The sequence below is a fragment of the Chaetodon trifascialis genome, chromosome 1 (genome assembly GCF_039877785.1).
Source record: "Chaetodon trifascialis isolate fChaTrf1 chromosome 1, fChaTrf1.hap1, whole genome shotgun sequence".
Taxonomy (NCBI): domain Eukaryota; kingdom Metazoa; phylum Chordata; class Actinopteri; order Chaetodontiformes; family Chaetodontidae; genus Chaetodon; species Chaetodon trifascialis.
This window is the reverse complement of record NC_092056.1, coordinates 12052215-12078039: the sequence shown is the minus strand read 5'-3', so window position 1 is coordinate 12078039 and position 25825 is coordinate 12052215. Positions and strand designations below refer to the sequence as shown.

At 40.3% G+C, this 25825-nt stretch overlaps 2 protein-coding genes across 3 annotated transcripts; one reads left to right on the top strand and one right to left on the bottom strand.

Annotated features, from left to right (window-relative positions):
- Positions 1-225: 225 nt before the first annotated feature.
- dhodh (dihydroorotate dehydrogenase) lies at positions 226-10214 on the top strand. Of its 2 annotated transcripts, none has more exons than XM_070961167.1 (9): positions 226-342; positions 4407-4619; positions 4714-4913; positions 6032-6114; positions 6421-6608; positions 7268-7381; positions 8301-8454; positions 8535-8694; positions 8889-10214. In XM_070961167.1, the coding sequence occupies exons 1-9, from the start codon at positions 325-327 to the stop codon at positions 9031-9033; spliced, it is 1275 nt and encodes a 424-aa protein (XP_070817268.1). In that variant the 5' UTR covers positions 226-324; the 3' UTR covers positions 9034-10214. The 2 variants fall into 2 exon arrangements, with proteins under 2 accessions (XP_070817268.1, XP_070817276.1); XM_070961175.1 differs by having other exon boundaries at positions 237-342; positions 4410-4619; positions 8889-10064.
- Positions 10215-23775: 13561 nt separating this feature from the next.
- On the bottom strand, positions 23776-25474 carry LOC139335895 (beta-2 adrenergic receptor). Its single transcript, XM_070969685.1, has 2 exons — positions 25192-25474; positions 23776-24677 (listed from the first exon to the last, which is right to left on the bottom strand). The coding sequence occupies exons 1-2, from the start codon at positions 25472-25474 to the stop codon at positions 23776-23778; spliced, it is 1185 nt and encodes a 394-aa protein (XP_070825786.1).
- Positions 25475-25825: the final 351 nt, after the last annotated feature.

Genomic DNA, 25825 nt, shown 5'->3' with positions numbered 1-25825 from the left:
GAACCTTCAATCATCTACTGACCAAGGACAGGTTTCTGCTTTGATGTTAACATTAAAAACATGCTGTATATCATTATCCTGTTTGTACTATAATGTGTCCTTAAACATCAATATAAAATTCTCGTATTAAATCACCCTAATTATTCACTGCCTTCACACTGCCTCTCTTAACTTTATGACCAATATCCCAGCAGCTCCTCCAGCTTCCTCAGCCAGCATTGAAATATCGCGAGACGATGTAGAGGAAGCTGTGACCGCGCGTGTTTGTGTAACATGTTAGGAAATGCGTTCAGTGTCCTTTAATGCAATGACAGAATCGCGTCTATGGCGGGACAGCTGAAGGTAATTTCAGAGACAGTCTTATATCTGTTTTTTGGCAGAGTCAGATTACTTTAAACGTCGCCCCGAAACGAAGCTAGCACGAACTGCTAGCCCGGTTTCTCCGCCTAAAAGTAACGTTGAGCCAGGAAAGGCGCTAGCTGTGCTGTGTCTTTATGTTGAAACACATGCACCGGTGGTCTCTGCAGGCTTGCTTGCTTGCCCATTGAAAATGTTGTTGGTTAATGCAAGAAAACTACATTAAGACAGGCAGGCTTGGGTCACGTGTTTAGCAGTATGCTAAGTTTTGGGCTGTTACACAGAGAAGAGAAAGTCGAGTCTTTTCAGTGTCCCCAAAAGATGACCTCTTATCGCATCTTAAGACGCCAGCTGATCGCATAGAGTCAATGAAAACGATGGAAAGTGAAAATCAGTTGTCAGCAAACTGTTTTCATTCAGCACAAGTTAACTAACATTTGTCCAATTTATGCCACTTCATACCTTTACTTCACTGCATTTCAGAGGGAAATATTGTACTTTGTACTTTACTACCTTTATGTAATGCTGCAGTTACTAGTTGCTTTGATTGTTACAGTCAAAACATACGATCAGCTATGTATGCTATATATCAGATATGATGCATTGCTGTAGATTAAAGGCCCCACATGCACACACAGTGACACTGTCTGTTTGCATCTGCTCAGGCCGGGGCTGTGCAGCCATACTAGGACACATGTGAGGTCATCATGTACTTGTGTATATATATATGTACTTTTTTTTTTTTAATCTTCCTACACACAGACGTGACTCATCTGTGCAAATTATTATATTGTGTGCATATCATCAAAAAAAATCTTTGATGGCTCCATATTTAAACACTTTGCAGAGTGAGTACTGTTAATTAACTGCCTTTGCTTATAACACCTATTAGGACTTAGGACTTAGACTGTGGTATTGCTACTTTTACTTAAGTAAAGGATTTGAGTGCTTCTTCCACCACAGCTAGCAGCTTTTATACTCTTTGTCTGACGTTGTCTGTCACTGTTCAGATGTGACTGCCTGCCTCGAAATCGTAATAACAGTTACCTGTTGTCCAATCTCTTGTCTACATTAGTTATTATATTACTTGCACTGCTTAATCTCTGCATAACCTCGCAGATGCTGTGTAGGTTGTTGTCTTTTGCCAATTGCTTGTGAGAACATGTACGGGGAAACAATGTATGGGGAAAAACTGATTGAACGGTATTCTCTACACCCAGTGACACACTTGTTTAATCAGTATATCATTCTTATCCTGCCTTACTCAGCTCTATCATACACAACACAGCTGTAGATTTTAACCAAGCACACTTAAATGCACATGTGATTACGCTTCCGAGGATAGAATTCACTATTGTCATGTAAATGCCTCAGTCTTATCGTTAAAGTCCCTGTCCAATCTTGTTCAATTCAATTCAATATTGTTCCAGGTGTTTGCAGTTACTCTGAATGATTACACCTCTTTAAAAGAATGAAACCTGCAGAGAATTACCACCTAAAACTAAAGAGACTCTTACTGTGCTCTTGAGCAAAACATCTATGAGGTGACTGATTTGATCTGCAACTCTGATTTCATCAACCTTGTTTCCAGCCCCGGCAGAAGCTTTTTGTAAACTTAGTAGCACCAAACGGTACCGATGATGTTAGCAACTAGCTTGTGTAGGGGAACTAAGTTAATGTGATGTTGCATTCGTTGATAAACTATCGGGGCACCACCTTCCTCAGCTAAGAAGGACTGCAGAAATTAACTGCTATGACGCTGATGAAATATTAACGAATGAACTAACAGTAAACCAGTCTGATAATCTGAAGTGTAAACTCTGCATACAGGGATCGTATATATTCAGCTCACACCAAGGTTGAGAGCTAATATTGGACAGTGATGATTCAGGAACTGGATTTCGACGGCGTCGGTGACAGGCGAGGAGCGGCTTTGGATGGTTATCTGACCCGGACCAGCGGGTTAGCAGCAGGCTGCAGGGCTTTAGCTTGGTCGGTAACCACGAAGCAAGACTTTAGATTTAACAATAATAAGATTGATAACCTCTTCGATGGCCGGTCGAAAAGTGTCTCCAAAATTATTATTACTTGACGAGAATTTACTAAAGACAAAACAAATCATGTGACTTAGCGTGGCGAGTAAAAATTAAAGTTTTAAGGAGAGCAGACTTGAAAAATACGTCTTCTGAAGAATGAAATCAGTACAAGGGACTTAGAAAATGAAGGAACACAAACACGAAGGACAACTAGACAAGAAGAAACAAAAAGACAACTAAAACTAACTGAGTAACGCGCACTGAATTCTCGCTGCGGGTGCAGACATTTAAATTTCGCTCCGGGACATACGTGCCTAATCAGTAGGCCGTCCCTCACGTGGGATGGTTCATGGATGCCCAGTTTCGTTTTATGAGGCGAGGAGTAACTAATGATTTACACGAGGGGCTCATCTGCTTCTCACTATAGTCAATCACGTATATTTTAAATGGACGATTTTCAATGGCATTTCAACACTGTTCATAACATGCATAAGGCAAATCTTATGAGTGGACAACAATAATCAAGACAACAATTTCTAACACTCATCGTAATATGACAACACTCAACAATAGTCAGACAACAATTACTAATACTGATCGGCATATATATATATATGATTGTTCAAGGGAAAATTATCATAACATATCAATGGAATTATAGAAAGGCAGACTGCATTTGCCCGACATGATTATCACCATTATGACTACTCCTTAATAAATGTCTCATAAAGCACAACCAACTTTAAACACTACAAACCCTTAGATGGCAGGATGGCTCCATGGTGGAACCTCAGACAAATTTTGTAAGAAAGTTAAAATCACAGCTTTGTCATTTTATAAGATACAAACACGGGAAAAACATTGATATTATACAGATTATGAGCTTAGTAATGTGAAAACATCCAAAGTTAAGTCAAATATAGAGATTCAGATCTACAAACAGTTTGTTTCAGGGCTGTCCAATTTACGACCCATCAGTATGATCTGGTTTGTGGATTCCTCTGAGGCCTGGCCTTTGTTCTCCCGGCCAGTTTTATTGTCCATATCTCTTATGGGGCTATCATGAGAGAGCATTAGCATCCTCATGACAAACATTGTGAGCAAGGTAATCTTTGATGTAAAGGTATTGGTAATCCCACTTCCTTGGGAGAGTGTAGAGAAGATGTCTCTAAGCCAGACATCCTGTCTCTCTCTGAGATGACCTCTACCTGTGGACATTCCAGATGGTAAATAATTCTTAAAAGTTAGTCTGTTTTACAACTGCATTTGTCCTGAGAAATGCGGAGGGGAGAAGAGAAGGTCAGTTAGAGGCCAGTTCTGCTACACTTGTGAACATAATGGAGAACTTGTTCAACAGTGAAAGAGCCAAATATTTCCAACAGGAGTTGGTGGAGACCAAAACAGACAGAGATAAAAGGACAGTGAATATCTGACCACCTAATGACTCCAAATGAATGCGAATGTTGCTCTGTGTCTGCTGGATAAGTGAGGAGCTTAACTGTTAGCGAACACATTTCCTTTACTGACTTGTTACGGTGATGATATGTCAGATATCTTTTCAGCTGCTTCCACTCCTCTTCTGTGGTCTAGCATATTCGTCAAGTAACATAGCCAGTGTCAGATCATCTTTAAAGCTGCCATAAACAGTATTCAAGCCATATACTTCCCTCAGGAGTTGGCATCCTCCAGGTGGCCTCAAACACGACTCCAGATGGATGCTTTGAAATTGCTAGATGTGTAAATAAGACTGTTTGCTTAACAGCTTATATCAGTATGTTAACAGCTTGTTTCTGTTGCCCCCAAATAGCAAACGAAAAAAAATTGCAGTCGCAGGTTAAAATTAATTAACTTGAAACACAGCACACAACAACAACCTGATTACTAAATAAAAAACTATACAAACTGTGGAACAATCAAGAACGTTGTTATTGGCTCTGTCTGTTCACAGTAATTGAAGTCTGATGTGAATCCTGTTAAGGACACAGTTTTCAGTTTTCATGTTCTTGTCCACAGAAGCAGTTGAAAGACGCAGTGAAGGTCATCAGCTCAGGTAGCTTTCTGTTTGCCTCTTACCTCACTGCGGTTGGAGATGAGCGTTTCTATGCAAACCAGCTGATGCCCCTGCTGCAGAGGATTGTGGGAGCAGAGACGGCGCATGTGTTGGCAGTGAAGATGATTGGTCTGGGTCTGGTTCCTCTAAACCGCTACCAGGACCCTCCGTCATTGGTAAGCTTGTAATCTTACTTTCTCCCCGGTGACGTTTCCCGTTGACACCAGAACGATCACAGACACCCCGAGACTTTGTGTTTTGTATCCACAGGAAGTGAACGTCCTGGGATTAAAGTTCAAAAACCCCATTGGGATTGCGGCAGGCTTCGACAAGCACGGGGAGGCCATAGACGGGTTGTACAAGGTGGGTTTCGGCTTTGTTGAAGTGGGCACAATCACTCCCAGACCTCAGGAGGGGAACCCCAAACCACGTGTGTTTCGACTCACTGCAGATCAGGCGATTATTAACAGGTACGTTTTTGATACTCTTTTGGGTGAAGCGCAAGTGACTGTACGCACAAACAGGTGATACTGATTGAAATCAGTGTCTTCGGATATTGAGATGCAGCCCAGCTTTTCAATAAATTCATTTCTTTCTTTGTTTTACTCTTATTTATCCATAACCTGCCCAATGATTTGAGTCATACAGATGTTGAAATCAATCAGGTAACTCTGCTAACTTCATAGCAGCAATTAGTGACCTATTTTTCTATCCCTTTTAATGACCATGTCGCGTAACTTCATGGCCCACATTTCTGTCGCATCCCACAAAGACACCTTTCAATTTATGTGACAGTAAAGGAGCCACATTACTCTTAGTTTATGTTAATCCTGAAGCCTGGAAACAAGAGCAGGAGAGGTAATGCTTCTGTATAATGTTCCTCTCCACATGGTTCTGTATGTGCAAAGAGATTAGGCTGCCTACAGGTCTGCTTTGATAGAATTCACATTCATCAAGCCATGAATAACAGTTAATGGGTTTACCTCATTTTATTTGGAGCTTTAATTTGCAGCACAGATTTTACTGAGCTACATGAAGGGAATCTTTCTTTACCAGCGCTTTTCCTCACGTTGTTTTTCTCTCATTATACACAGTGAAATTGGTCATTTATGTCAATTTGCATTTAAGGGTTATTGCAACAGACAGTTTACCTCTGAAATAAAAACTTTGCCAGTTGATCTTGAACAATCAGATTTAAATTATTCAGTATTCTGTGGATTGTTTATATTAACAATGCAGTATCTAGGGCACTTGATTACAACATGAGGAATAATACAACATCTTGGATATGGGAGATGAATATTTCATTAGAGTCCCAGAGTGGACGCGATCATACAGTTTCCTTTTCATAACCAAATTTCTTAACAAATGCAAATTTTCAATGTATTATTCACCCTAAAAGAGAGATTTCATCACTTTATCTACATGTTCACATCATTATTTATGTACTATAGTGGATTGTCACTCAAAGGATAAAAGCTGGAGTAACAATATGATAAAATCTTTATTTTTCAGCTTATTGCTTCTAAGTGCTTATTTGTAAGCTGAAAATTGTCATATTGTATATATTGTATGTGCTTCTCATCAGGTATGGATTCAACAGCTGTGGTTTGGCAGATGCACAACAGAGGCTGAAGGCCAGAGGAGACGCACAGCAACACCAAAGTAAAGGTTAGCAGGCGCTCTTTGCACTCTGTAGACTTGTGGGGGAAAAATGTTTCGCAATGGAGAGCCAAGTGCTAGATTGGGTATGTGGTTAAATGCATTATTCTGTTTTAATGGTCCTGACCTATCCTTGCCTCACGTTTTATTATGTCTGATCCATATCTGCTTACAGCCCATTTAGCACATCAGCAGCCTCTGCCCCAGTTGAGTCATGTGTCTGATGATGCAGCCTGTGTTTGTGCTCGTCTGAACTTTCCTATTTGTGTGTGCGTGTGTATTTGTTTGCATACGTGCATGTGTCTGTGTTTATAGCTGGCCTTCCCCTGGGCATCAACCTGGGGAAGAACAAGCTGTCCCAGGACGCAGGGGCAGACTACTTGGAGGGGGTGAGAGTGCTGGGCCCGCTGGCTGACTACCTGGTGGTTAACGTCAGCAGTCCTAATACGCCAGGTCTCCGCAATCTACAGGGGAAGGCTGAGCTCCACCAGCTCCTACAAACGGTACGACTGTCCGAATGTTCATGAAATTACTGGCTGGGGACCAAAAATGACAAAAACACTTCCCATCCGTCCTGCAGAGTATTAATGAATTCAGAAAATGCACACATTTAAGGTTGCTCACTCCTGGTACAAGCCCAGTCTAATTGATTTGTTTAAAAGTTAATTGCTCACTGATAAAGTAGAAATAATTATATTTGCACGTTCTTGTTTTTACATTACCGTCTGCAGCTAACGCTGCTTACCCCTCACAGTGAAGGGAAAAATGAGTCAGGACAGGGTTAATGAGCGTCACAGAGCAGTGATGAAAGCCCTTCACCCTTTCTGTGCAGTGTAATCTCAGAGGTTTGGTCATGAAACTCTGTGAAATAAAAACAGGACGTTTCTCAACAAGCTACCTAAAATGATTCACTAGAGGACTTGAAAGAATTCGAACTTAATGGATTCAGGTGCACGTCAGGGTTTGAAGGCATGCTTTGGATCTTGTTGTTGAGCCCATCATCAGTTGAAAGCTTGATTTTTATTTTTTTATTTTTTTTTAAATCCTTCCCGCTCCTAAGGCTTTACAGCACAGTACACCGTCTTTCTGTCTGGTTTCCAGTGGTTGCCGGTCTCTCTCCCCCCTCACCCGATTGTCTCACTCTCTCATGTAATCTGCTCAGGTGTTGAAGGAGCGTGATGCCCTGCAGGGAGAAAGCAGACCTCCGGTCCTAGTGAAGATCGCTCCTGACCTCACTGCACAGGACAAACAAGACATTGCTGATGTTGTCACTGAGGTGGGAAGTTATTTGTTTTAGTCATATAATTTCCTATTGCGCCTAATTCTTGTATTTTAAGTGTGCGTACAGGTTTTCAGAGTCTCTTTGGAGGGATTCGGATATGATTTTTAATTCTCATTTTATACAATGCCAATCTGGCCAACAAGAAAAAATACTTGTCAAGTCTCCACACTCTGCTTTTATAGAAATAAAACTTGAATCTGTAGTTTTATGTTATAAATTCTTGTGTTGTTCTTTTATTACTTGTCGAGAATTGAGGAAAAAACATGCAAACCTTTCGCAGGAGAAACCAGAACTCATATTCAGGTCTGTCTCTGAGGTGGCAGGAGAGTCACCTATGTCACATGCTCTTATGCAAACCATATACACCCTTTGCACGGGCACAGCCACCTTCTTTTTGAATGACAGTTGGGATGCTGGTCTGATCATTGTGATTTTACAAAACATGAGTGCTTTAAAAGACGTAAGGTAAATTTCCCTCTTGCTTCAGAAAGGTTCTAAGTTGGCACCCATGGTCAGATAGAAGATTATAATTGGCTTATTTTTAACCTCATTAGTACACAGTTTATGCAAAAAAATCCTCAGCTGATCACAACAATCTATTTAAAGACTTTTGGACCCCCTCTTCCTCTCTGCTCTGGTAACCTCCACTTGATCACCACTTGAGTAGGTTGTCCTTGTCTTTTTTTTAAATATAGGGTGGTGTTTTTGTGCTCGATGGAGCGAGGAGGAGACAAACTTTAATGGAAGAGACAATAAGAGGGCAAAGAAAGCATGATTTAAACAGCACTCTCTTTTTGTCACAGTACATTTCATGTTAGAGGTCTGTCATACATCAGCTCTGCTCCTGTGCGTTCATATACATACAGAATGTCACTCACTTCCTGTCCTCTCCTTGAACATACTGTGTTTGCAGCTGAGGGTGGATGGTCTAATGGTGTCAAACACCACGGTGTCCAGACCAGAGATGCTTCAGGATCCACATAAGTCAGAGGTCGGTGGACTAAGTGGTCAGCCTCTCAAAGACCTCTCTACTAACACTGTGAGAGAGATGTACAGCCTCACCAAAGGTACTCATTTACACACCAGTGTTTTCTGCTCATTTTCCATTACAGAGAAAATACACACACATATAGTCATGTTTTTGTAGGTAAAGTACCGATTATTGGAATCGGCGGTGTGGCCAGTGGACAGGATGCTCTGGATAAGATCCGTGCTGGTGCATCGCTCGTTCAGCTTTACACAGCTTTGACCTACCAGGGTCCGCCCGTAGTGACGAAGATAAAGCGAGAATTGGAAGAGCTTCTTAAGTGAGTATGACTGAATGGGATTTAAAGTTTTCTCTCTGGACTTTCAGCATCAGTATTTGAGCTGTGCTCAAAAGTGCATGAAAGTCACATGTTTCTCAAAGACTTTAGCATTAGTCTCCGTCTTGTACGTTAATTGCATTGTCTTTCAACCACACGTATTGTCATTCTCTACAAACTACTTTTTTCCTCCCCAGAGAACAAGGGTTCAGCAGCGTGTCGGAGGCAGTCGGAGCAGATCACAGAGGAGCAGTTGGGTCAACACGCAAGCCGAGTCCACGGAAAGAGATGGTAAACATTAGCACAGACGCAGCAGCTGTAGCTGCCATCTCCTCCAATTAACGTGAACCTCAGCTTTTCCTGAACTGTGACGGATGCTGAGTATTTGTGATTGTCCATCCGTCCGCCTTGATTTCCAGGATGAGATGCAGTCTGGACTGGTAGTTTTTCAGCATTTGTGACAAAGAGTGCAAATGCTCAACACACCAAATCTCAGCTTCTCACCATTCCCTTGAACATTATGGTGAAGTGAATGATGACTCTTTGATGTTGTATCTCCACGTTCAGGAGCTGAGGTTTGTTTATGATGATATTTCAGACACTCATCCTTTGTTACAGTGTAACAGCAGTAAGTGCATACTGACACCAAAGTGCTGGAACTCCTCACACACAACCTTTTTTACAAACATACAAACCCTGTTCTTGTTTGTAAAGAATATAGTCATCATTTTATATGGTTAAAACAGCAGCATTTGTTTGTTATCTTGAGTTTTAGGAATGGTCAAATAGAGAAGTTGAAACATACATTTAAATGTGGACATTGTATTATTTGCTGCACATCGAAAAATAGATGTTGGCATGAAGACATATTCTTCTGCACAAAAATCCAGTCTATCACAGCAGCAGCTCAAAGGTCATAAATGTCATGAATATTTGGGTTTAGGATCAAGTTATTTATTTTGCACTGTGCCATAAGTGAGTAAGTCCTATTGATGCACTAGATTTCCCTAATTAAAATTGGATGTTTTTCTTATTCATGGTCCTGCTCAGAGAAGGTATCATCAGTTTATGAAGACGCACTTCAATGGTTGCTCTTTGTACTGCTGACTACTAGACTTCCCTGCTGATTTTAAATGTAATTTTCATTAAATTAACTAGATCATGTCCAACAACAAAGATCTACTCATTTTGGGGGTCTGTATTCTGATATCAGTGCAGTTTCCTGCATCAATACATGTCCAGCCCAAACGTGCTTACAAGGCAAATCATCAATTTCAGTGTACAAAAGTGTGAGAAAAACATACGGATAGTATTTTCTGTAAACCTTCATACTTGACATGTATCAAATAAACTGAGCTCATGTGTGTATTATGAAGTCTAGTTTGCCTAATTTTCAAAGCTTTAAAAATGAAACTAGTCCTACTTTGCCATTCATCAAACCAAAATAATGAAAATGTTTGTTCTGCATTCTCACAATGATGCATGATGTATATAATGTGTCCTGCAATGAAACAAAGTGTGATTTATTGTCATCATCTCATTATTTGTAGTAGTAGTAATAGTAAATAATGACTTAAAGGTTTTGGCAAAACAATTGAAGAATGGAGAGTCTGTATCTGCTGTGGTTATTCATGGACCCCAGAGGATGAACCATGCTGCCTGCTGACAGCTCAGTCTGCGATGTTGCCGCCTGCACACCAAAACCAGTTCTGCAGGTGATCCTGTGAGATCATTTAATCAGATTCTAAATGACTTGTCTGTCAAAAAGAAGACTTCCCAAACAAATGCATCCCTAAGTGTTGCATTTGATCCGGTCGTGTTAGCTGTTTGAAACTCTCCTCTTTCTCCTGCACAAAAAGACCTTGAAGCAATGCTGAAAGGAGTGTGGACAGTTAGAGAGAGTGGCTACATTCAGCTCTTACATATTTTTTCATCTAACCTCTACACTTACAGAAACTACAGGCTGTGGAATGCAAAATGTTCTTTGACAGCAGGGTTGGAACAATGTGCTTTTGGTGAATCGGAATGTACATGTGTGCACCATCCCTAGATTTCAGCAAACCCACTTGTGTTCATTTGTGTGTGCGGAGAACTACACGTGCTATGGTGAATGAGTCACTCCGGCTGGAAAATATGCTTTAAGGTACAACTAAAATAAAAAACAAGGTTACACTGAAGGAAGAACTGCAGTAGTTTTCACTTTGAAGTGAGTACAAAAACCATTTTCCACAGTTCCTCTGTAGAGAAACATCTTCTGCCTGAACAGAGTTAAGTCAACTGATTGTTCCAAATCACCTGTGGCAGCAGCAAAGTCTGATGATTTAAGAGATTTTCAGCCATGAACGACCTAAGATGACTTTGCTAGGTTCCCTGTAGCAGTACAGAAAGCCCTTTAAGTCCTCTTCCCCTCAGCTGAACTTTCACCCCTCTCTTCTTATTAGCTGTGTTCATTGTGACATCACGGCCTCCCATTGGTGGAGGCTGCTGCTTTTATTGTTATTCTTGGCTTTTTCCTCACTCATTGACACATTGAGACGCCTTCCTGTCCTATCACAGCACTGCCCGCAGTGGTCATTAGACATGGCCAGTGAAGGCAGCGCTACTGTGAGGATCAGCTGTGAGCTGCCAGGCGCCTCCTTCTCCCTCTCCTGAGGCCAAGTGCAGACTGGCTTCTATCCCGTATGTGGTGTCACAGGGGGAGGAGAGGCGAGGCTTCCAGACAAGCAAAACTTTAAAACTGATAGCCACTTTGATGCTCAGTTTCCTCATATAACATTGATCATACTGCAGCTAGGAGGTAGTATGTGTTTGTCTCTGAGATGCTATTTGTCCTGTGCTTTTGTACAATCCAAAAGCTAATAGGAAAAGGAGGGTCAGTGGTACTCAGATATTGATCTTCCACTATGCATGTATTCACAAGGTCATTGATGAAGGCTTTAGAGTTCTAGCATTGTTTTTCTACCACACCAGTAGTGAGACTAACCAGCGCAGTAATAAACTGTTATCTGTGCAGAGCAGATGTCTTGCTAATACACAAACAGCCAGTGAGGAGGAGGGAATTAGTTCTTATTAAGAGAGAAACAAAGACAAAACAGCAGTGAATCCACATAAAAGACACATTCTGCCTTTGTTTACACATGCAACCAAAACCGTGCTAATGCAGAAGAAACAGTAACAGTGAATCATCACATTGGAGGGAATTAGAACCAGCGAACGTGTTGTGCTTTTAGATGCACTAGTGATTTGGCTTCAAGGATGATACCTGTCAGTGCAGTGCAAACTGAAGATCGTGAAGTTTTCTACACTCATTTATGCTCCCCAGAGGATGAAGTCTAGTGAATTTAGTGATCCTCCAACTGTTCCACCAGCTCCACCAGCAGGTTGACATTTGTAGTTTGTCTCAACAACGATTGATACAGATGACACCACCATGATGTAGACATTTGTGTGTGTGAGTGAAATATCTCACCTGCAAAACTAATGATATTCCCACCAGCCTCAGCTTTTCTTTGTATTTAGTATTAATTAGCACACTGAGAAGCTAAACTAAGAAGGTGACCATGGTCAGCTCTGTACGTGTTAACAGTGTCATTATTGGCTCGTTAGTGTGCTGGTATTTTTCTCCAAATGAATCTGTGCTCACATGCACAGCCTGACAGCCACAGGCATGGCTGTAGAATCTTAGTCTTGTTGCATGATGACTTAAACAGTCATGTGATTACTTTGATGTCGGTTATTATTTCTTTGTTGTTTTGTGTTTCAGTGTAGATGCCGACAGTGTGTCAACCAAAGGTTCCCAGGCATAATCGAACCTGAGATGATGTGGTTATCTGGCACACGTCTTAATCATTAGGGCACTGGGACATCCCTTTTCCTTTCTCTCTCACTCAATCCACCGTTCTGATTTGGTGAAGCCAAATATTTGTTTTGGCATTTAGACTGTGCAGTTTCTCTTTTTACTTTAAGTAAATGACATTTACAAACATGATTTGAGGGGGGTTGGGAACATGAGATGACAAAGCTAATGAAGCATTGTTTAAATCAAAGAGACTACTGTAGACTGACAAAGAGTAGGAGGCATCCTGTGTCCTCTGGGTCATTGATCACGAAACTAAGCCTGAATGTTACAAGGTAAAGCAAAGGTGGTTTCTGGGTCATCTGTCAACTTCAAGAATGTGATTTAAAAGTTACACTCAAAGAAAAAGAACACATCAAAGGTCCAGTGTGTTATATACTTATATATTTCACCTAATAAGACCATAATATGTTTAAATATTTCATTTGTTTAACATCTCTCAAATTAAATTTCAAATTTTATCACCAATTTAGATACATAAACTCAAAAATTGAAAGCAGATTTATTATAAAATTGAACAGCCTGAGTTTGTAACCTAAAGACTAGTGTATTTCTATCGGTGTATACAGCACTTTTACTGCTGGGACATCAGCAGATCTATGCATTTAAATATGAATAAAACATAAGATTATCAAAACCTTTAATCTGTTAAAAGAAGGAAGCAGGAAGGCATACAACAGTCTTGAATGTGTTAAAAAGCATTTCATAGAGTGATAAACAAAAAGTTGTGGTGTATGCTGAAAGCAGTGAAGCTTAGTGGCAGATGGAGCATCATGCTATGGAGGAGGCTCGTAACATGAGTGCATTTAAACAATGAACCATGACTGCAAACACAGAGGAGATATCAACACTGGAATGACTTCAGAGCAAAAGCGTGACAGCCCTGCAGGCACATGCCACAGCTCCGACTTAAACGTCACTGAAAACCAGTTAAATGACCCCAAAAAAGCTGTTCGTGCACAATTCCCAGTTTGACGGAGCCGCATCAAATTTGCGAAGGCAGAGAAAAATACAAAATCTGGAAGTGCTCAAGGGATACAGATGCATCTGCTTTGACTCAAATAAGATTTGCCTCCGAAGGAGCTTCTTGTGTTGGGGCTGAATATATTGTCAAAGCCTCTTTCTCCTGTATACAGTGCACGTGTAACATTATAGTGTGTTTCTCTGTAATTTAAACCTATGGGAACTTGAGGAAATGGTGGCACTATTTAGTGGTACACAGAACTGTAATAACTTCATATTTTATAATTTTACTGCATTCCATTAGTAAGCTATTGCGGCTAATGTAGACCCTTAATTTGAAAATACATTTAGAAAAAGACAACCATAAAGTATTAACATTAAGTCATTATTAACATAATGTAGCATATTGAATACATTTCTCTATAAATCAAGAAGTAGCATTATCAACACAGATGCAACAGCTGACAGCACTTCATCATGGCAGAGCAATGGATGAATGTGGAACCATCGTATCAGACTCCTCATTAGTGGCACCTCATTTTACACAGCATTCATCTGATACCATGAAAATGGTATGTAGCTGAGGCACACCATCACTGAGAGGTTACCGCCTTAAATGAAGGCAGTCCCTCAACAAACCATGTCAAATTCTGAAAAAGATGTGAAACATACCAATTGGCAGTCAGGTGGATGTCAAACAGACGTGGTTATGTAAGTCTGAGTGCTGCCAGTGCTGCCTGAAGTGTTCGTTTGCCATAAGGAGGAGGAGGAATGACAGCTGTGAGTGTCAGGTCAGGGCAACCAAATAGGCATAAATGTTCTTCCTGAATCCTGATGGTGATGTGATGTTACCTGGATGTTTATATTAAATTATTTTTTTTGGCAGAAATTAACACAACGAGATTAAAAAGTGCTGGAAGGTTGCATATGCATTTCTAAAAAATATGCTTTGCTCTTGAGGAGATGTGCTTAAAGGTATGTGTGTGATCTCAGTGATATTGAGAAGCATACTGTAGGATTTGCAGATTTTCTGTGAATCGTGGCAAATGTATGTATGCCAAACAATTTAATACCAGGAATTCATAGATATTTAAAAAGTAAAGTACATCCTTGTGGTTAACCACAATGTTTGACGTTCGTGTATTGTGGGTATTTTTATCCTGTTTTTGAAGCTCAGCATTGCTGGTTTTCAACCACCCATGATCCTGCAGTCAGCACCTTCACTTTTCCTATGAATGCTGATTTTCGATAAATGAATATCACATTTTCGCTATTGCTGCATGAGAGCAAGTCTTCAGTGGTTATACCTTCTGCTGTGTATTCTATTCAGTTCCATTAAGCTCTACACTCAAGTGCATGCTCTCACTATAATTCCTGTTTCCATACATTCATGTGCAGAGGTAGATTTTTTTCTTATACTTATTTTTCTGTATGCTTAGTCAAAAAAAGCTCTAAATTCAACAAAAGTCTACTTTTCAACATGACAATCTGTTAAATTTCATGTAGATCATTTGTGGTGGAAGCGCTGACATTATTTGAAGAGACTGTTTTAGTGCGTGCTGCCATGCAAAGATGTTTTGACCTCAATGACCAGCGCACATCAGTACGTATAGTGTAAGTCTACAGTGGGCACCAGTGTTGCCACACCATCTTTGTCTTTCATACATCACTGCACTCCATGCAAATAAGAGCTGAGTGGCACGAGGATGACGAGTTTTCACTTGGACAACAGTGCAGCCATGTTGATAGCTCTGGAGGCAGTTTTTTTTTTCAACATCTAAAGATAGCTTTTGATTCTTGTCTATAATAATCTTTGAGGATAAACCTGCATCAGTCTAAAGTTTTGCCGATGTACAAAACAGGAAGTGTTCCCCATGTACCAATTTAGGTCTAAGGAAGATAAAAGGACAGAAGAAGATAAGTTAGATTTTGTGTCTCTACATCCAACTTGTCAGATACACTACAATGATGTCACCGTGAAAAAGCCTTAATGCATTTTGAGATCTGAGCTTGAGTGCGGCATGTCTGCAGTGCAGTGTGACTGAAGTATACAGCCCAGTGTCCCTCTGCAGATGGCTGTTATGAAAGCTGGTGAAGCCTCTGGCTACAGGAAGTCACAGGTGTGATGGAGGCAGACAGAGCCATAAACGACACACCACGCTGCCCAAACCGATTACCGCTGATGAGGGTGTGTGTGTCTGTATACATACAACGCACACAGGAGGCAGGGGATAGATACATCAATATAAATCATGTTAGTGGTTTCATTTTCCATAAAAAGATACACTTCAATTGGTGCCCTTTCATCTCAAATGTCAAAAAAGATCTTTGACAAACACTAAACAATTCAATGTAACTCTCCCTATTTAGCATTTATAAGCAGTACACAAATATTGAATAAATGATTAACACTGCAGTGTAGCTGTACAACTATGAGGATATTTGAGGATATATGAGGATATAAGTGCTTATTAAAGTACAGAATTTGAAAATTGTAACTTCAAATTCAATATTTTTACAGATATGTTTTAATGTCACTGTCTGTTTACTCTTCAGCCTCCACTGATGGAAGGAGTTGAAGTTGTTAAGAAATACATTAATGAACCCAGATGTTCTTAGAACAAGTGAACATTTTAAACCATTTATCAAATATTTATATACTGCTTATAAATGTTAATTATGGGGACTTAAAGCATTGCCAAGAAAATCTATAACTGTCATGCCAAGATAAAATAACAAGAAAGAAAGAAAGAAAGAAAGAAAGAAAGAAAGAAAGAAAGAAAGAAAGAAAGAAAGAAAAGAGAAGAAAAACTGTGAAAAACTACCAACTCAATGAACTGTAAAGTGCATTATTTTCCATGCAGCACAGCTGGATTCCCCCAAATTAAACCTTGTTACAAATGTTACATAATTTTGATAAATTACGTATAAAGGACAAAATTTAGATATATCCTCAGTAATTATTTATTAAGAGTTTAACATTAAAAAAACAGATGATCTCTCTCATCAGGGCTGTTTGGGTGTGGTTTGATCCGATTTGACAACACAGAAGCAAACAACCTCACAACTGCCATCATGGTTTGGCTCAAATGTTGCCAGATCAATGATATCTAAACGCATTATTTTACTGACTGCTGCTCTACTCTTGTATCAAATCAAAAGTGCACAGATCCCACTTCAGATGTTTCTCAAATGTTGTGGTTTAATTTATTCTATTTTTAGCGTTGTCCTACAGTTGTGTCAGTTTTTACGTAACTCCCACTTCCAATAAAGTAAGCAAACACCCACTCACTCTCAGCCATGCAGTAAAGCCATATGGGACTTCAGCTCTCATTAGTCCAAGACAGCGGAAACTAGTCAGCTGAAAGGCACTATTCAACCCTGGAAGTGCTTGAACAGCCCTTTGATATGTTAACCCACTCCTATACATACATTACGTGTATATATATATTAAAAGTTATGAACTCTATATCCAAAAATACAACAACAGCAAAAACATCAGAGTGATTGTGGTAAAGAACTGAAGTCATATGTCATTTCTTCTGAGCAAAACTTTTAATCTTTATTGAGGCTTAACACCAGATCTGATTTAAATAGAGAGAAAAGTAAATGCAAGTAAGTAGGAAAGCGCTCAGTATTTTAATTACAGTGTTTATTAGTAATTAAATTAGTATCTGCTTGGATTCATGTGGCGGATTGATAATACATTTTTAAGATACACTGCGCCTCTCGCAGGAAAACTGCTGATTTTAAGAGCGACTGCTGTTATTATACCACCTTCTTCAAACACAGTAAAGCCCCTGTGATAAATATTACAGAGCAACCTCCCAGTCTGAGGACAAGCTGCAGTGACGGAACCACTCAAGTTGAGTGCAATAGTGAGTTTATTGAGGTTCCTTTGGATGAACTGTGCAGGTGGGTGTATTTATAGAGGACAATGTCAGCGCAGAGTCCAGGTAGACCTGACACCTGACCAGCAGTCTGCACTCGACTGAGGCTTGGTCTGCTGGGCAGACACGGGGGCCACACTGTGATTATGGGTGAATAATCTAGATGACATATCTGTGAGGTGTGGGACTGAGCAAAATGCATGGACGGTGATGGAGCCGATGTTTCTGGACTCTCAGAGGAGCTTATGCTCTTTTCTAAAAGATAGAAACATGAGGCAGTGAGAGATGGTCTGCATGGGCAATCAATTCCACACAATCAATCACACCAGTAACAGGCCACCCCAAAACCTTTTTTGTTTTCTTTTTTGCTGTGAGTAGCTTAGCTTAGCATAAAGGGGGAAACTAGCTTGCCCTGCTCTGTCCGAGGTAACAAAATTCACTGACCAGCACCACAAAAGTTCTACTCTGGGCCAAATGATATGAATCCATGAGTCAGTAACTTGTTTTTACATGATAAACATGATAAAACTCTCTGCATCTTAGATTCATTATATACTTAACTGTCTTTTCCACAGGGCATGTTAATTTTTTCATTATTAAAAACACCTCAGCAAACTCACAGCTGTACAAATTGCATATGTCTCTCGACAGCGATAAATATCCCTCTTGTCAGCATCTCTCAGCTTTAATTATCAGAGGAAGAGCAAATATTCTCACAGTAGAGCAGGGATGGGCTGAAGAAGACAAAGAGACAAGGGTATACAAGTAGTTCAGTATCATCTTACAGATCATTTTGACTCCCGTGAACCTGGAGTGGACGTGGCTTGTTGTTGCCCCTGTGGAGGAAATGCAGCATCGCTCCCAAGCCCAGCTCTCCCCGTCACCCCTCTCAGCCATCTCTGCCTTTGCCCTTTCCTCTGTGGAGCCAAAAACAGGCACCAGCCACAGGTGGTCTCTGCGCTTTATTGGTTCTGACACACATCTCTTGCCTTAAGAGCTTAGAGAGACAATTAAAAATTCATTAGGACAATGAAACGAGAGAGGATAAAAAAGAAATAGGACAGACAACAATACATAACCTTGCTGAGGCTCCAAAGTGCTCTGACCTATCGTCTACAATGTCTCTTGCTGGTGGCATTGTTGTATATGTGTGTGTGTTTCTGTGTGGTTGTGTTGTGGTGTAACTATAGAGAAAGGGAGGCTGCCCTGCTGTTACCCTGAAAATCACACGACAAAGGGACTTTTATCTATGCGCCACTTTGTTGTTTAGAGCCTTGAAATCAGATCCACTTCTGTGCTGAACTACTTTAACTTCCTTTTTTTGCTCCTCAAAGCAGCTGGTTTACTCTCTTTAAGACATTTGACCACATTTAAATGATTCTGACTAACAAATAACCACCATCCCAGTGTTTGTTTACTTGCAAATTAGTCTTTACTGTTCAGCTTTAGCTCATTTTTACAAGGCTGAATTTGTATTTTCCTTGTTCAATCTTTCCTACGCTACAAAACACCTGTGATCAGATCCCCACAAGTGTTTTCTGTCACAAGCTGTTGCACATGGCATTATATTGACTGCAGTTTTAAGCACATTGTTCTCAACACAACAAGGCTGTGGAAGATTTTTTTTGCTCCCGAGTTCATTTTTTTGTTCCGGAAACACCTTTAATTACATGTTAAAGGCACCCTGTGGAATTTTTGGCCACTTCTACCGCTGTGGAGCAATGTTTTTACCACCAGGTCCCCATTTTGTTTGTAGTCACGTGTGAGCATGCACACTGGAGCACCTGAGCTACATGAATCACATCCTGCCAATGATTTCACGCTACTCTGCTGGTTGACATCTGGTCGTGGGTCAGCAGACATAGCAATGGGCCACAACAAAGATGGTGAAGAAGAAGACTGACAACTACTAGTGGATATTGTAATGAAATCAACTGAAATACATTGTCAGTGGACGGTATGTTTAAGAGTTCAGTATCAACATTTTGTATCTGCAAGATACCTTCATAATGTTGACTGAAAACTTGATTCAGATAGTATGTCTGTCAGTATGTTGTTTGCTGTTGCATTTTTCTTGTATATAAACATAATTTCTAGAACATATTGCAAAGTCAGAGTAAAATGTGCCTTGAGGCCTTGAGAGATCCCTGTTCATAGAACCTTATACTGACCAACTGGTCATATAGGAATCATATGAAGCAAGTTGATATTTCATAATCTTTGTCTCACTGACATTTACTCATGAAGCTTAAAAGTTTGTCAAGTTGTTCGACTGTAACAAAATATCAAAAAACAATATTAACTACAAAGAGACTTTGTTGCTTTAATACAAACCTCCAAATGTGCAACAAGTCAGTCTGCAACAAGATATATTTTGGAAAGTTGCCGCCTCCCTGCAGCATATTTAGTAATGTCACAATGAGCCCGATCATTCAGAGCTCAGGAAGTGATAAGAAGGACTTTGAAGTGAATTCAGGGAAGGGCCAATGTTATGACACAAAGGCTGGTGCAATGTAGGAAATCATAAACCTGGTGGCATGGGTGGCATTTGTGGCAGATGGATGATGGATGATGGATGAGGGATGGCAGACAGACAAACAGTAAAAGATGTCTTGAAAAGTTGGCGCATCCCTGCAGCAAATCTCTGTGTTATTTGAGTAAGTCTACTACCACAGGAGCTGTGTATGAAGGCCTGTGGACATTGATCAGTGCTGTCAGCCAGTATCTTCCACAGACACAAAGGGAACATGATTCGTAGGACTGGGATATAATGTATGGATTCAAGCATGCATGTATGAATATAAAGCCTATGCACTGCAAATACAAATCAGATGAATGTTCAATAATTCATGATATGTTGTATAAGTGACACATAATCCTATTGGCCATATACATGCATACAAAGAGCCGTGATTTAGTCTCTCTCTTTCATTGCCTCTCTCTCTCTCTCTCTCTCTCTCTCTCTCTCTCTCTCTCTCTCTCTCTCTCTCTCACCCTCACCCCTTCTCTCTTTCTGACAATCTCTTTTTTCTCATTCTTGGTGTCGGTCACATGAGCAGGCAAGTGTCAGATCGTTTATTTCATGTTGGGACTGGAGGTTGCAGTATGCTTTTATCACATTGCCTATCGCCCCTTCCACCTCGCTCTCTAATGTCTTCTCAAATTGCAAGATCACTCTCGAACGGAGTAATTTTTAAATACAAACTCTTTCCTTGTCTCTGCAAACACGCACTGCTCAAATTTCAACGTGGGTCATTTGGTGTTAAGATCCTGTCTTCTGTGTCTTTCTGCTTTCAAAGCAGCTCTGCTTTAGATGTTTCAGTGCGGAGAAGAGAGCATGTGAGGCCTCAATCTGCTTTCTTATCTTCACACTACCAAAGATTCCCTCATGCTGGGTCTGCAGGTATCCTGCGGTGTTATTGTAGCTTCTTTTCCACACTGCATAGCATGATGAATATGATCCTGGTGGGATCCTGCCAATGATACTCCAGAGGAAGAGAAGAAACACTGAGGCGGTTTTCCAGCAGCTTGTGTAACTGCCGAGGCTGTGAATATTACAGCAGTGAGCAGAGTGCATCATTGTCACACTCAATCCCATTAGACTCACAACCAAAATGTTCCCAAACACATTTATTTTTAGCAAATTTGTTGAAATCACCAGTGATTAATTATGCACTACAGATACAGCTCTGTACAGTGATTGGATATCAGCACAATAATGATCATTTACTTTCTTACACAGAACCAACGATAATTAGGATGTTGTAGATTTAAAACTTTTCCATGATTGTGACAGATTTTTAAACTAGAAAAATAATGACAGTTTTTGCTGGAAAACTGAAAATGCCTGTAAGTTTGTACATGTAAAATATTCATTCATTCAGTGAAGTTCTCACATGACACATTTACAGATTTATTTACTTTTTGTTGACCATCAAATTCCCTGATGTTTGTTGTTGGGTCAACTTGCATTACATCACAGCACCCTTAATAGAAAAAGAAATTCTTCCATGAACATGCACTGGATGGTCAATCAGTTGGCTTTAAAGAAAGACTTTGACAGTTTGGGAAAATATGCTTATTCGTATTCTTGCTGAGAGTTGAATGAGAAGATTGATCACTTTCATATAAATATGGTAAATATGAAGCTACTGCCCGGAGGTGGTTAGCTTAGCTTAGAACTAAGAATAAAAACAAGGGAAAACAGCTAGTTCTGTCTGTCTAGTTCTGTCCAAAGATAACAAACCCCACCTACCAGCACTTCTAAAGGCCGCTAATTAACACATTATATCTTTTTTTTTTTTTCTTATCTGTACAAAAACCTAAAGAAAGGTCAACACTGCAGTCGATTTAGTTTTTGTAAAAATGTAGCAAATGAGATATAACGTCTTTATTAGGGATGTTTGCTGGTAGATTCACAGAACCAACCTAACTGTTTTCCTTCGTTTCCCTTCTATATTCTAAGCTAAGCTAATTGTCTCCTGGCTGTATCTTCATCTCATCTAGCCCTCAGCAAGAAGCCCTTATAAGCACATTTTCTACAGTGTCTAAATATACCTTTTATGGGCACTTCATGGTAAACAGGACACAATGTTTTTGTCTTTCACTATCACATTGATGGATCTATACATTGGTTGTAGAGTCATAAAGTAAATCTGAAAATAATTTTGAGCGAGAAAAACTCTCTTTATTGTGTTCATTACTTTCCCCTTTTCTGTTGATTCTGCTGCTTAATTGTGACCAAATCAAAAGTCTGTCAGTAATGACAGAATTACATGAAATTCAACCTCTTATCATGAATGAATATATAGCCATTTTATGCTGTGAAATGCATTTCAATCTCATTTATATATATCATATTACTGTATATTGTCAAATATACAATAATGTACAATACAGACTTTAAAACAATGCACAAGACTTACAGCTGACACACCAATTAGATCATTTTATGTTACAAATACATTATACCCTGAAAAGATAGGCTGGCACAGTATGAGGGTCTGCTATAATCAGAATTCTCTTTATACTAAATCTCTGTGGTTGGCATCCCATTCATTTAGTCTACACTGATTTAATAAATATACACATCATTCTTTCATTCACATTGGCTTCGAGAAAAATAATCAATATTATAAAACACTAGAAATGAACTCTGTAAAAAATTAACAATGTCTGACACATAGCACAATGCAAATGACTCACATAGTAACTGATAAAGTGCATTTCTGATACTTGAGGCAGATTATTATCACGATAGATTGAAATTAGATGCTCGAACATAAATGTACGTAACACCACAGAATCAAATTAGTGGAATGAACTGTTCCCTTAACTGAAACATATGTCCAAAGAGGAGGCAGTAGCAAGATTTCTAAACACCGAAACAACACCTTGCAAATGAATAGATGACATATGAAACACATTAATTGTGTGGTCATTGTGATTGTCAGTGCAGATCCTGGAGATACAGGAGGTTTGGTTCCTGAAGTTTTGAAAGGCTTGTAACAGCTGATGTAAAGCCTCGGGAAAGAGGCTTGACAGTAGAGGAGGGCGGGACAAGCAGACCAGAGAAGAGGCTGTGGATCGTTGTGGCAGAAGAATGGCCCTTTCCCTCAAAACCTACAGTATTTGTTTTTGGTTCAAACCTGAAAACTGCTTCATCATGCAATGCATAGATATACGTTTGTTTGTCCACAGACAAATGTGGATAGAGTCAAAAAATCTTAATGTGGCTTCCGCTCACAATTCCCGGTAACAAACACCTGCACTGGTTTTACGTTTGACGGACCTAGTTTTGTTTCACATAGAGTTTGCATTTAAATGAAAGGAATAGTTCAAATGTTTGGTACATGCGCTTATTGATTTTGTTGCTGAGCATTAGATTGATACCACTTTCACAGATGTTCTGTAATTATGAAGCATGAGCCAGGAAGCAGTTAGCTTAGCTTAGCATAAAGACAGGAAACAGGGGGAAACAGCTAGCCTGGCTGTGTCCAAACATAACAAAATCTGTCTAGCAGCACATCTAAAACTTGCTAATTAGCGCAGTGCGTCGCGTTTGTTTAATTCATACAAAAATAATATGATGGGTGGTGATGTAGCCAAGAAATTCTACAGCATATAACCTCCCATAAAACCATATATATATTACAAATAAAATATCAGATAGTAGCTTTAGAGGTGCTGGTAGGTGGCTTTTTGTACGTTTGTTGAGAGTTGGGTCACAATTTGCCTCATTTCCAGTTTTTATGCCAAGGTAAACTGACCCCTGGCACTACATATTTACCATACAGACATGGCATCTTTCATCTTGGCAAGAAAATGTACAACTATTCCCTTAAAACCCTTTCTTGCTTTGAATTCACGTATCTCTCAGGTCTTCTCGCTATGTGGGGGGGACTGGTCTCGCTGAAAAAGCAGGGTCACACCTTTCCTGAAGCGGTGGTCTCTGACACTGTAGATAATTACATTACAGCAACTGTTTCCTGTCAGGATCCAGAAGGCAAAAAAGGAAAAGTTACACCAGGTGTATCCCACCACATTCCCGAGCACAAACACTGCAATCGGAGAGAAGGATGCTGTGAAGGCGAATGTTAGTATACCAATGGTCTTGGCAGCTTTGATATCTGAAAAGGAGGGCCTGTGAGGGCACCCTCCTGCTCCTCCTCCTCCTCCCCCACCATCAGTCAGACTTCCCTCTGAGAGTAGTTTGCGTTTTTGGGAGTACCGTCGGATGCTAGTGAAAGACACAATGTTAACTGCTAATGTGCCACCCAGCAGTGTGAAGTCAAAGGCTGGGAATAAGAGCAAAATATTGGCATCAGGTGGCAGCTGGTTTCCAAACAACAGTGGGGTGTAGTTACACATGCGACTGCACTCATTGTACTCCAAAGTGAAGTTGCTGCTGAAGATGAGGGGTGCAAGAGCCAGCAGAAAGCTGGCAGCCCAAGAGAGCAGGATGAGGAGCAGAGTTCGCCTCCGGGTCACCAAGGCATCCTTGTGGAGTGGCCGTAGGATGGCCACACTTCGCTCCAGTGTCATGAGAAAGATGGTGCTGATGGAGACAAAGGTGCATCCAGCAAACACTGGGCCAATCAGCATGCAGGGTTGCCAAGAGCTCACAAGTCCCCCAGGAGAAGAGGAGGTGGCCACGGAAGTAGAACTCCCCTGGTACCAAATGGGGGGAGCGTTGGTTACCATCAGAGAGATCTCAGTGTAGACAGAGAACGGGACCACAAGGACACCGACCATCATGTCTGCTATGGCCAGGGACACTGTCAAAGAGATACAACAATAAGAGGAGGGCTAAGGGGAAGCAAGCAGGTTTTCTTGTCATACACTTGCTGCTTGTTTAGTCAAAATTCCATATGGAAAAGTGCAGTGTCGTGAATATTTTGTGAAGCAGTAAAAAGTGAACTTTTCTGCATTGATTTATTCAACACATTAAATAAACTATGATAAATAGATCCTGTATGTGCAATATGGGTATCATTTGAATGAGATAAGGCACTGTAATCAATCACCAAGACCTCATTAGATATAAGACCTGAGGAGGTCTTTGGTGTCAGCAGGTTCATAAATTATTATACTTTTTTAACACTATGGATTTGAATTGAAATGTGAAATTCTCTTTTGCCCTTAATTAGTTTTTAGTGTGAGTATTGAATTTCTGCTGCAAGGAACCCTCCTTATTAATTAGCATAGTGGAAGATTTACACACTGGTAAGTCTAATAACTCTCTGAAATGAACACCTGTCTGCACTGTGTTAAGATGGTGACAACATTTACCTTTCAGGTATCCCTGTGGTGTTCGGGACTGCCTCGTTTGCACAAAGACCGTCAAGGTAACCACATTTCCAACCACAATGGCAAAAGCCAAGCTGACCATGAACACCACTGCCAAGGTGCGATTGAGAAATCCACAGCAGCAGAGGGTGCAGAGAGGGGCCAGAGACTGGCCTGGACTGAGTCCTGCCTGAGCAGCTGCAGTCAGATTAAATGGAGAGTCTGCAGCCGGCAGCAGAACCGCTGTACTCCCGGGAACACTGATGTTGGGGGGCAGAGCAGTCATGGCCTAGGATAGGCTGGTTTTCCCCGTTGTAATGTGTAGGTGGAAGGGCCACTCAGGAAACCATGTCCTGGACTGGGAAACTGTCCTGATGAAAGATGAAAAAAAAAATATATATATAATATATCCAAGCAGTTAAAGAATCCAATCTCGTGAAAATCAGCATGAAGTCATAGTATTCTGGTGTGTTTGTCTCGCTTAATACTAAATCAACACGCTCGTATAAGTCATGCAGGTAAAACCCACAGTCTTGACATTTAGGACTACAACCCTTCCCTTAACTTCAAAGTTATGATTATTCCTGAAATGATCAAGGCGCCAACGGCATTGCGTGTATAAAATTCCTGTGAGCAC